Source organism: Hemibagrus wyckioides, linkage group LG20 (assembly GCF_019097595.1).
Source record: "Hemibagrus wyckioides isolate EC202008001 linkage group LG20, SWU_Hwy_1.0, whole genome shotgun sequence".
In the NCBI taxonomy this organism is placed as follows: Eukaryota; Metazoa; Chordata; class Actinopteri; order Siluriformes; family Bagridae; genus Hemibagrus; species Hemibagrus wyckioides.
In genome coordinates this window covers 18813149-18825990 of record NC_080729.1, presented here as the reverse complement: position 1 = coordinate 18825990, position 12842 = coordinate 18813149, and the positions used below count along the sequence as shown (strand labels likewise).

At 41.4% G+C, this 12842-nt stretch overlaps 1 protein-coding gene across 16 annotated transcripts in view; it reads left to right on the top strand.

The window, feature by feature from the left end:
- Positions 1-11269, top strand: part of dlg1b (discs large MAGUK scaffold protein 1b) — a 75557-nt gene extending 64288 nt beyond the window's left edge. For 11 of the 16 annotated variants that reach the window (XM_058417877.1, XM_058417870.1, XM_058417876.1 and 8 more), the window contains 11 exons: positions 731-845; positions 1607-1783; positions 2015-2081; positions 4229-4328; positions 5684-5725; positions 6763-6813; positions 6953-7054; positions 7211-7383; positions 7861-7970; positions 8732-8823; positions 9681-11269. In XM_058417877.1, the coding sequence (XP_058273860.1) occupies positions 731-845; positions 1607-1783; positions 2015-2081; positions 4229-4328; positions 5684-5725; positions 6763-6813; positions 6953-7054; positions 7211-7383; positions 7861-7970; positions 8732-8823; positions 9681-9787 (1136 nt within the window). In that variant the 3' untranslated portion in view covers positions 9788-11269. Of the gene's footprint in view, positions 1-730; positions 846-1606; positions 1784-2014; positions 2082-4228; positions 4329-4568; positions 4603-5683; positions 5726-6762; positions 6814-6952; positions 7055-7210; positions 7384-7860; positions 7971-8731; positions 8824-9680 lie in introns of all 16 variants that reach the window. The other 5 variants (XM_058417871.1, XM_058417881.1, XM_058417875.1 and 2 more) reach the window with 3 other exon arrangements.
- The last annotated feature ends 1573 nt before the right edge of the window (positions 11270-12842 follow it).

Genomic DNA, 12842 nt, shown 5'->3' with positions numbered 1-12842 from the left:
AAATGTTAATAACAGGAAGTTTAATGTGTGGATCATGGTCAGATGCTGAACACAACCGGTAAAGATGTGCTTATTTTGTTCCAGGTTTGAGTGTGAAAGAGGCTTTTCTCTTTCCCTCTCTTTCTCTCTCTCACACACTTTTTTTATTTTAATGAAGAGGTGTGCACAAGCGTCCACACCCTCCTGAGCGCTTAAAGCCTGGACCGTGTAACGACACTGCCCGTGTGTGAAGCCTCTCTCTCTCCAAAGCCCAAAGCTCTGCACGCATCCAAACATCTCTTGACCTCTGCTGCTTGATCCTCCTGTCCTGATCTAATCAGCTTTTATCAGCTGCAGTGAAATTACTGACAGGAAGTCGTTATCAATACAACACAGAAACCCAGTACTGTGAACAGAGCAATGCAGTTTATCATGATTGCATCCAAACATTCCAAACTGTCCTTTTTTGTTTGTTTTTATTTACATTTGTACATTATATAACAGATAATCCTGTTAGCCTCGGCCCCGAGTATCGTGAGCCCCTGTTGGTCTTAGTCCTGAGCAGCTAATAAAATCTGTACAGCTGAAAAATTAGGTACTGGACCAGTGACCAGTGTGATGGCAAAGGTTCTAGTGGTGGAAAAATACCATCAGCATCCACATCTTACTTTTTAAACACTAAAGACCAAGCAGGTCAGGGAGTACAGTTAGCCATACCAGTATGTTTTACAGACGTGTGTGTGTGTTGCAGAATACAGCCGTTTCGAAGCGAAGATCCATGACCTGCGAGAACAGATGATGAACAGCAGTATCAGCTCTGGTTCCGGGTCTCTGAGGACCAGTCAGAAGAGATCACTATACGTCAGGTACCACACACTCGCTCACTCACTCACTCACTCACTCACTCACTCACACACACACACACACACTCACACTGACTTCAAAGAAGGATCAAACTTCAAACTGCTCCTTAGTGTAATTCTTTCTATTTATAAATTAAGGAAACGTAATTAAGCTAGGCAATTATTGTTTAAATTATTTATACAACATGAAACATTTACGAAAGTGTAAATGTCGGCCATATGCCATACGGAAACAAGATAAGATAAGATTGTTATTGTCCCGCTTTAGTCTTTACACTTGCCACTCATCCTCTAAACTCCGCCCTCTCACTAAACCACACCCCTCACCTGCAACTTTATAGACTATTATATAAAGTCTGTTTTTAACTGTAAGATAAAGCGTACAGATTCCTTCAGCACAGATTCATTTTATGAACATCCATGATTGGCTAGTGTTGCTGTGATTGACAGGACAGACAGAGTATGCCCCTCCCACTTGGAGAACACGGTCAATATATGGCTTTTTTGATGCTCAAGAAAACCCATCATTGGGTTTCGACTTATATCTGTACAATACAGTGAACGAGTTGTTGCATCGCTGTTGAGCCTTGTGAATGTTTTTTTACATTATTTAGACAATATTTTGTCTCTTAACTATTCACTGTCAGAATACGTTAGGTCCAAGCTGACATTATACAGGCGACAGAGGTTTAAATGAAACCCACTTGAAGCCCATTTCTCAGACCACCTGGCTGTGCTTCACAGTGTTGTGTTCCTCTCTCTAGGGCGCTGTTTGACTACGATAAAACCAAGGACTCCGGCCTCCCCAGTCAGGGCCTGAACTTTAAATTCGGTGACATCCTGCACGTGGTGAACGCCTCCGACGATGAGTGGTGGCAGGCGAGACAGGTCACCGCCAAGGGCGAGGTCGAGGAGATGGGAGTCATCCCCAGCAAAAGGAGGTCAGGCTTTTCACAGGAGCACACTGGCTTATAATAGCTACAGTATGAGGCAGACATCTTGATCGGATTACTTCCTGGGAATATGAACGCTAGCATATCATCAGCTCCGCCATAGAAATGTATTTTACGTCTGTTCTCCGACTGTTCAGATATTTAGGGGGGAGTCTTTCTGGAGATTTTGCAAGTTGTTTTGCCGACGTTAGTGACCTGTGACCTTTGTGTCCTTCGTAGAGTGGAGAAGAAGGAGAGAGCAAGGTTAAAAACAGTCAAGTTCAACTCTAAATCGCGGGAGAAAGGGGTAAGTGCACCACAGCGTACACACATTCACACAGAAACGATGACACACTTGAAATGAAGTCTTAGTTACTGAATTAAGGAATTTCAGGATAGAGCATAATTAATTTAAGGTAGAGTAATTCAATTTATTCATATTTGCAGATATATGCTCCTGTCTTATTAATCGGCTTCTTATTAATCCTGCAGCAAGAAAACTTTTAACCAGGAATGTTTTAACATTTTCAGAATTAACTCATGCAAGACATGACTGTCTTTATAATGTACTGTAATGCACTTGTGTGTGTGTGAGAGTGAGAGAGAGAGAGAGAGAGAGAGATGCTTTAACAGCATGTTCAACAGCGCCTCCTGCTGGCCCACTCGATATATGAAGTTTTCTTATAACACCAATAACAGCAGCGTTTGCATCCAAACTGTATTCCCCCCCTAAATGCTAACTCCCCAAGCAGGCATGCATGAGCGGAAAACAGGACAGATACGCTTGCCATCGATGTTGGACTGCTCGTATTACCCGTACACCCACTCGCGTCTTTCTCACCCCTCACTCACCTTCCCCTCACTCTGTCCCTCCCCTTCACTCACCTACCTGTGCTATGCCACACTGTCTGTAAAAACAAACTACTGACCGCTAGAACTGAACCTTCTGGATGTTTTTTAATGTGTTCTTTGGTATAATGATGAATTTATTATTGTTTTGTTTTAAGATGAAAGAATTTATTAACACTATTGTCTCTCTGTATCTCAGTCCTTCCTAGAAACAATCAATTTCTTTTTCATTTTTTTTTTTACAATAATTGTTTTTTAAAAGTCTCTTTCAGTGTGTGTGCTGTAGTAGAAATAATAAAAAGGCAGAATTTAGAGCTTTACCCACTTTACATTTCGCTGAATACCCGTCTCCTTTTCTTTTTTTCCCCCCTTCAAGTTCTTTCACTTGTGCTTGTTCGGCAGAAAAGCCTTCCTGCTGGGGATTTCTTTTGTGTTTCTCGTGGTGCTGCTGGCGATAAGGAAAGCAGGTCAATGCTAATCAGAAACAGACGCACATACGTTTCTGACAGACCCACAAAGTCCCTGTGCCCTCTTACCATATGGCACATAATATACAAGTGTGTGTGTGTGAGGTATTGGGGCAATAGCATTAGGAGTCTCATCTATTTGAAACAGATGCATAATTACTGCTTAATTATCTTGTAGACAATAGCAGATATATTAATGGTACTGTCTCCATTTTAATTGTTTTGACCTACTTATTATTTTAGCCTAGGCTTAATTGAAATTATTTATGACCCAGCTGCATATTTTAAAACGTATCATCATCATTAACCATAGCGTATTTTCTGTGAGAATGTCTTTAATTTTGGCGTCAAAAAACAAAACCTGTAACAAGCAAGCTGTAAGTGTAAGGGGTAAATGTATTAACTCGCTCTATTTATGCTGGGATTTTTAGGATATCGCAAAAAAAGAAATTTATTTATTACTCAGAGTAAATAAAAATATTTTGTGACTTTGATGGGACAAGAAAATGTATTTTAACCAACAGAAATTGATTGATTAGTAAAAAAGGAACATTGTTTATTAATAATAGAAAGATTTCTCTGCATCACAAACATTTTAACTGTTTTTATTTTTTTTATTTTTTTTATTTTTTTTTAAGACGATGAAACAGCATGAATTTGGCCTTTAAAATGATTGCTTTTCTTTAAAATAAAAAAAAGTCAGTTAAGGCAGGGTCAGATTGCTTGAACCCCCATTTTTTCCTTCTTCTCCTTCTTCATTGCTGTTTGATTTTTTTTTTCCTTAAACATTTGGTGCTGTTTCCTCATTTTCTCACTTCTTTCTCCTGCTTTGCGTTCTCTCACTCTGGTTGTGCCGTTCTTCACGGTGTAGGTGTGTTACTCATGGTGATCTATGTGTTCATTTGTTTATTTATTTATTTATTTATTTTTTATTAGTCAGCACTGACTTTGTGCATCATTCAGTCCGATTTGAACGACCAGGAATGTCGGATATTTGAGATGCACAAGGTCAACACTGCGGCGTCATGTTATTATTATTTCCTCCAGATCAGACCTCCTTTTTTCTCCTCTCTCCTTTTTTTTCCTTTTTGTCCTCCATCCATCCCTCCCTCCTTTCCTCTTTCCTTCTCGTCCTCAGCAGTCCCTCAATGACAAGCGTAGAAAGAACCTCTTTTCCCGCAAGTTCCCCTTCTACAAGAACAAGGAGACGAGCGAGCAGGAAACGAGCGATGTGGACCGTAAGTACGAGAGAAAAGCGTTCGGATAGGGAGGTTAGGGAGACACGGCACAGGGCCAGCAGGGGGCGCCACTACTTTGGATACAGCAGCCACGATGCTGATCAGTTGTGACGTCAGTGGCTGCTGTATTCAGTGGTAGAAGCCAGAGTCTACAAGTAACCCATTGTGGTTGTTTTGGTCTCTCTCTCTCTCTCTCTCTCTCCCTTTCTCTCCCTTTCTCTCTTGCTAACCAACCAACAGGACAATCCAGGTGACACACTATCCAAAAGCCAGAGTAAGTGCAAGATGTTCCAGATGCACACCTTCCTCCTCCTCTTCCTCTTTCTCCTCCTCCTCCACTCTTTCTGTTGGTCACGTCCTCCTGTCTCCGTCACTCTCACAGCTCATTACCACAACCTCATTCCACATCTAGTTTAACGTTCACTGTTTAAAGATATGATAACGTGAGTTCGCTCCGAAGAACTGTTTTGTTCTTGGAATTTCACACTCGCACAAACACGAACGGTCAGTCAGTCCGTGTGTAAACTATAAACAGATTTTTGCAAACACACAACATGTTTACATGCAGGTAATGTTGTCTGATAACTGGGAAAAAATTAGATTTAAACCTTTTCCCAGACTTTCTTTGTGTACGTTAAATGCATAATATATTTGTATTCATATGTTGTACTTCTTCACAATCACACCTGGAAGAAGAAAAGGATAAAAATGACCGCTCACGAATCTGAGCAGAAAACTAACTGCATTAAAAAATGTCGATGAATGCTGGACCGTATTTATGGTCAGCTTTTGCTTTACAACATACAGAGCCTGTAGGGTGGCTTCACTTCATTCACCATTTAACTGTTAATTGTTAATGAACTGTATGTTAGGATTAAAATACTTGCATCAGGCTGCAGAGGACGTGTCTATTACTGTGTACGTTTTATATGTAAAATCTTAGCATTTGAATATTAAAAACATGTACACATACAAGGTTAGGTACATAGAATAGTAATTAACAGCATAAAAAGAAAGTAAAACAGTAAGTTATAGAAGAGTTGGGAAATTTCACGGTTCTCATCATGGTACAGTTTAGCATTTCCCCTGCTCTAATACAGCTTCACAGCAACTTCACCGTTAGCTAAAGGCTTGATTCAGGTGTGTTAATGCACCTGAGAAATTGCTGAAGTGTGACTTTCACCCTGCTGGTGTAGAAATTTTCTTTGTGCTTGGGTTCACATGTGGGTTTCTTTAGAGGTTTTCTGCTTTGTCTTAAAAATAATAGCCAGGGATTTCCCTCCATCTGACTGGGTGTGTATTTGTCTGAGTGTTTTTGGGTTTTCACCATCTGTTCCCCCGTGTTGTGATTTCAGAGCATGTGACCTCTAATGCCAGTGATAGTGAAAGTAGTTACCGTAAGTTTTCCATGTATTTTTCCCCCCTTTCATGTCACTCGCCGTTCTCGTCTGCGTGTCTGGCTTCACTTTTAATATCTGATGCTTTCTCACTAACACACACACACTTTGTATATATACACACATGAACGCACAGAAACCATTGATTCAGTTTAATATGTTTCATATTGTATCCAGCAGTATATCGGTACATAGACGTGAAAAAAAATACACTCCTCCTCGTGCAGCTTCGGAGTAAATAAAGTTGTCCGTCAGAAAGGTGGGTCTAATCTCCCCTCCTTGGGAAGGGCACTGCAGTGAGGAAGAGGAGGCTGAATGTTCCAGAAGGCAGCGAGAGCACAAGCTCGGAGAAATCAATCAGCGAGGGCAAAGCCAGCCCCAGGCCGGTCTCCATAGCAACAGAGCTTCCCTTACTCCAGTCTTTCGTCTCTCTCTGTCTCTTGACAGAGACAGTGAGCGAAACCAAGTTAGATCAGATGGGAACTGTGTCCTGCAACACCTACACAAAAGACATCACTCCATCACACTACTCCCTTTCATTATAAATTCAACAAAAAATGAATCCTGAGGCTAAAGGATGTCATTTATCAGTTAGAGGGTCAGAGATAAAGATAAACGAACACGAAAGTTTATTATTAATAGAGCATGATACAGTTGTCAGTCACTTTGAGGCTGAGGTGTCAATAAAATACACATCATAAATCTTTATTTAATTCATCACCTAGCTGTTCTGCATGTGGCTGAAGGCTTTGAATGTAAGAATGGGTTTTTACCCTGCATGGTGAAGAAGGATGCTAGGATGATCTTTCCGTACGTAATGCAGTCGTAAAGATCGAGTCACAGAGAAATGACGATATCTGCAGAAATACCATGCTGGAGATTTACAGCCCAATTTAAGTGACCAGAGGAGCATGTTTAATGGACTTAACGCAGTGGCTAATAATCACCAACACTGTACTAAACACTGCAACACACAACATAAGAATCTCACTGAATAAGATGCTCTTTCTAACCACCATGTTGTTTTGGACTCTCAGGCGGTCAGGAGGAATACGTACTGTCCTACGAACCAGTGTCTCAGCAAGAAGGTGAGAAAATGAACTCTGCTTAACGTAATGTAATTTATTCACGTGATGGATATAATCCGAGGCTGATCTAGTGGTCAGTAGATTAGAGATGTAGAAATGCTGTGTATTGAATTTAGACTGTTAATTTCTCTCTCTGCAGTGAACTACACTCGTCCAGTGATCATCCTGGGGCCAATGAAAGACAGAGTTAACGACGATCTGATCTCAGAATTCCCCGACAAGTTTGGCTCCTGTGTTCCTCGTGAGTATCTCCATGCTCTCTGTGTAATTTATAAATCAAAGAAAGATGTACGTCTTTGCTACTAAACCAGCGATTAAAGCTAAAATATTACTTTGTGTAACGATCGATCTGGATGTGTTGCGATTCAAACCGTGCCGCTTTTCCATCGTGTCTCAGATACGACACGGCCGAAGCGGGACTACGAAGTGGACGGCCGCGATTACCATTTTGTGGTGTCTCGAGAGCAGATGGAGCGAGACATCCAGGAGCATAAGTTCATCGAGGCGGGCCAATACAACAACCACCTCTACGGCACCAGCGTGCAGTCTGTACGCGAAGTCGCTGAAAATGTATGACTTTTACTTTTAAAGTACAGCAGTACAAAGCGGTTCATAAAAACGGTCATTCCCTCACCAGCCTGTTTTTCTCCTCTGTTTTGTAAATACTGAGAAGAAAAAATGCAGCTTGTTGTTTCTCGAGAAATCACAAAGCAAGCAACTGGAGACTCCTTCCATAACAATAAACAAACATCTATTTACAGAGAACGTTATGTATATATAAATATCTTTTTATTCATGTGAATCGTCTACCCACAAGTACCTACGAGTGAATCAGGTGTTGCCATGGCAACAGTAACGTTTTTCAGTGCTGTCTCACAGATTGTTGACAGATCGAAGAGCTTAACGTAGGACCGTAATCTGTAAACATGATCCGCACTCCACCGCGTAGCTGAAACACTGAAACAAATGGCTACAGGAAATGAATCGAGAGAAAAATACTGCAAGTAAACAAATGTTTATGTTCTGACTCTCGCTTCCGCTTGTCAGGGTAAACACTGCATCCTCGATGTATCAGGCAACGCCATCAAGAGACTGCAGGTCGCTCAGCTCTATCCCATTGCCATCTTCATCAAACCAAAATCTGTGGAGAATATCATGTAAGTAACTTGGATTCCACACACACACACAGCAGCATAATTTAAACATACATTTCTCTGTATAGATCACTATCATGTTAGTGATGAATGTTTAAGCTCCTGTCTGAGACTGTGTAAAGTTTTACGCTCTTTACACAGGCAACTCAAAAATTATTGGCACAATTCCTGACCACACCTACAGTACTTCCCTTTCTTAACAAAAAAAAAGACCAAACTGTAACAAAATGCCCCCTTAATGGTTTAAAGTAAACTAGTCATAATCTTCAACTGTTTTGAATCTATAAGTGTCATTTTGTTTATATAAAGCATGACAATAACTACTGTATGTAGTCGGCTTTATGCAGTGTGTAACACGTTTAAAATCCATGGTGGGAGGGGCGGTGATAGCTCAAGTGGTTAAGGCTCTGGGTTGTTGACCGGAAGATCAGGGTTCAAGCCCCAGCACAGCCAAGCTGCCACCGTTGGGCCCTTGAGCAAGGCCCTCAACCCACCCTGCTTCATGGGTGCGGCATCAGTTTAGTCGAATTTGTGCAAAGTTTGAGATGGTGTATTGGTTGTGTGTGTGTGTGTATGTGTGTGTGGTGTTTGTAAATGATATGAAAGTAAACACTAGGGTCAGATGAGGTGCAGTATGTACATGTGGTGCATGAAAATGTATTGATTTCCCCTTCAGCAGCATAGAACGGGTTAGGGTTTGAAGATGTCTAATCATTTTACCGTGTGTGCGTGTGTGTGTTTTTGTGTGTGTGTGAATGCATCAGGGAGATGAACAGAAGGCTGACAGACGAGCAGGGCAGAAAAACGTACGACAGAGCCATGAAGCTGGAGCAGGAGTTCACCGAGCACTTCACAGGTCAGTCACCTCGCTGTGGAAGACACCAAATGATGGGGTGCTGAGGCTCATTATTTAACTTTTTTCTGCACTTTTTCTTAAATTCAAACCATAAATATCATTATATAATGACAGCCGTAAATCGTATCGTCTTAGTCCGTTGTTATCTGCTGTATAATGGATTGATTTTCTTTCTAATTTCGTTTGTGCAAAGATATTACAACTGAGACCTGCTCCAAACTAACACAGATCAAATGAATTCTCATTGTCTTACGCCTTGTGCTTTTCCCTTTACATCGATCAGGCATAACATTATGATATATTATTGCCTAATATTGTGTTGGTCCCCCTTTCTGCTGCCAAAACAGCCCTGACCCGTCGAGGCATGGACTCAACTAGATCCTTGAAGGTGTCTATCTGCCATCACACTTTGGCCCTTTTGGTCAAACTCGCTCACACTTGTCCATTTTTCCTGCTTCTAACACATCAACTTTGAGGACAAAATGTTCACTTGTTGCCTGATATATCCCACCCACTAACAGGTGCCATGATGAGGAGATCATCAGTCTTCTTCACTTCACCTGGCACCCGGTTATAATGTTATGCAGTGTTTTTCACCTGCTTTAATCCGCTCTCTTAAGTGTGTGGAGTGAAAAACGTAGCTTTTTGTCAGGATACACTGGAATGTTTTTAATGTGATTTCCACAATTCCAAGATGGCAGAATTTACAGTGGTGATGTTTTCTGTATTATTTATATTAATTTGACCAGTAGACACTGTGGTATACAAGAAGTCTGTTTTACACACACACACATACATACAGAGCTGTTTTCTAAAACTTCTGCTAAGTGGATTAAAAATGTGTGTGTGTGTTTCAGCCATTGTCCAGGGAGACACGTTGGAAGAGATCTATGATCAAGTCAAGCAGATCATCGAGGAGCAGTCTGGACCATACATATGGGTACTATCCAAGGAGAAACTATGAAGCGCCGCGAAGCCGCAAAGTCCGTTCTCCCGTTTCTGTTTTATTTATTATTCTATTTTTCTCCGTATTTTTTTTTTTCCTCCCCTCCTCAACAATTGAATCGCTGATTCCTGATTCAGTCTGGGCCCCAAATCTCCAGTTCACAGCGACACTTCGGGAGGTGTCCCCCAGGGCTGGATGCGTCGCCTCCTCTCCCGTCTCCACTGCTTCCGGTTTTACACACAGAGAGAGAAGGGACGCGTCCACGCCAAGCCTAACGTCCATCAGCAGGACTTTGGAAACGGTACAGTTCCTTAATGTTTAAGGGAGGAAACTTTTTACAGAAGGAGAGATACGTGGACTGAGCTGGATCCTTTCTTTTCCTTTCTTTTGTTTTTTTTTTCCTCTCATTGTGTATGATGTTGATACAGACGTCGAATCTCTCAGGCATCAGAATCATAAAAATAGCAGAAAAAAAAAATTACAAAAGCAAAACTTTGCACGTTATAGCTTTAAGAGCGTGTCTTCTTTGACCTTTTAGTTTTCTCGAGTTTTCCTTTCTACCATACTTCCATGTTTCATGTTTATCATACGTTTTTTCTTTTCTTCTCTTCGTTACACTTTCTGTTAATCGTCAATATTCGGGAGCTTATCTTTTTTTTTTTTTGACCACAATGCATTTGTACAGGATCGAGTCAGGTGCAGTCATTAACATCAAAACTGTTTATTGTTGTTGTTTATTTTTCCAAAGTGTCTTACATACAGAACATCACTTTCACTTTGATTTTTACATGTAGGGAAGTCTGCCATTCGTAAGGAACTGCCATTCTACGAGATGTCCGTGTGCATCCGTGGCTTAAAATGCCGACGCGTAGCTGAAAGAGAAATTTATTGTACAATGAAATCTTAACAGATATTTAACCCTCCATGAACTGCCTATTTTGTTATAATAAAAGTCTATAGTAAACTTTACTTAAGCACTAGTACTGCAGGAGTTATTTTCTTTACATTGTTGAGACGTGAAAACTGAGGATCGAGGAATTTTTCAAAGACTTATAACGAGGATATCTATTTTTCCCTTTTTTTTTCCGTTGGCCTTCTTTATTTTTTTTCGTACACCGACGCAGCGTACTAACCGACAGGAAGTGAGGTGTGTCACTGTGAAGAGCCAACTCTCTCTCACGCTGTCTTTACCTCCGTCGCTCCTGCGTGCTCTGTAAACGTCCGTGCCGGGCCGGAGAGCCCCGGGGTCTGCAGCGAAACTCCTGCTTTTCCCGAGCCGTCCGGGAGAGGGCGCTGTCTGCCTGCTCCTCTCACGCCGGGGTCGTTTTATACACCGAGACTTGCTCGTTCTACCACCTCACCACCTCTGCTTTATAGGGACACTTTGGGACTGAAAAAGAAATCCATGTAAATAACCTACTGATCCGATTCATTCCATTGATCCGAACAAACCGGAGGAGGGACGGCTTAAATTCAACAAATAAAACAGTTTCTCATACAGCAGTGTGTGTGTGTGTGTGTGTGTGTGTTATTTTACAGGTTATGTGGAGTAGCTATCCTCAGATTTACTGTATTTTATTTTTTTTATTTTTTTTGTGTCGACTCTGGTTATTACACAGACTCTATACATTCACTACTTTTTTATTTCTGGGATCATTTCTTCAAGTTTCCGGAAGTTTCTTGTGCTCTTATTTAGTCACTGAATCATGCAGATCAGCATTAATGCATCCATAACAGCATCTTCCACTGACAGAACATGAGGTCAGAATCGACCAGAGCCTGGACCCCTACACTATATGCCACTACTATATATATATATATATATATATATACGTCTGCCTTTACCTGCACATGAATGTAATATGGAGTTGTCCCGCCCTTTGCAGCTATAACAGCTTCAACTCTTCTGGGAAGGCTTTCCACAAGGTTTAGGAGTGTGTTTATGGGAATTTTTGACCGTTCCTCTAGAAGCACATTTGTGAGGTCAGGCACTGATGATAGATCGCAGACTCCACTCTAATTCATCCCAAAGGTGTTCTATGGGGTTGAGGTCAGGACTCTGTGCAGGCCAGTCAAGTTCCTCCACACCAAACTCACTCATCCATGTCTTTATGGACCTTGCTTTGGTCACTGGTGTGCAGTCATGTTGGAACAGGAAGGGGTCATCCCCAAACTGTTCCCACAAAGAGCATGAAATTGTCCAAAATGTCTTGGTATGAAGCTGAAGCATTAAGAGTTCCTTTCACTGGAACTAAGGGGCCGAGCCCAACCCCTGAATTCTATGATTTAAAGAGGTGTCCCAAAACTTTTGGCAATATAGTGTGTATTAACCTTGTGTGGATAGTTTGATTTCCAGCACTGTAACCAAACCTGAAAATCCACATGGCTTTGATTCTAGGACTCGATGTTAAGAACCCTGGGGCTGAAGAATGATTTAAACACTGCATAAGGAACACAATGAAGCTTCAGGTGTCTGTGATTGTACCTCAGCACCACTGACATGAACGTAAAGTCAGGCCAGAATCTGGAATACGGTCAGGAATGTTGGTCTGATTTTGGAACCAATGAGAAATCAGTCAGGTTTAAACCTGTGACACATGAAGTATGTGTGTGGGGAAAATGAAATAACAAGAAGACAAGAGTGTTTGTTTTCTTTATTTTCCCGATCGGATCGGATTAAAAATGAACTCTGAGCTAAAGCGGGCTAAAGAAGACGTACGGTCACAGGAGGCGGAGCTTCAGTGATCTGATTACTGAGTCTGAAAAGCAGGACTGCCTTCTGCACATCACCGAGACGTCTCAAACACTCCTCATGGACGTGATACCTCAAGTCTGTGATCTATTGAACCAGGGTTAGTGTATTGACTGATTGAGACTTTAAAGCACTTTTGAACGTCGCTCTGGATAAGAGCTTCTACTAAATGTCAGATGTGTAAAGTGTGGAATATAGCAGTGTGTATTTATTTTTGATGTGCTGGGGTGTGGAACAGCGTGGCCCGAGTGCTACGTGTTGGGGAATGTGTGGTAGCTTAGTGGTTAAGGTATTAGATTATTGATCAGAAGGCTGAGTTTG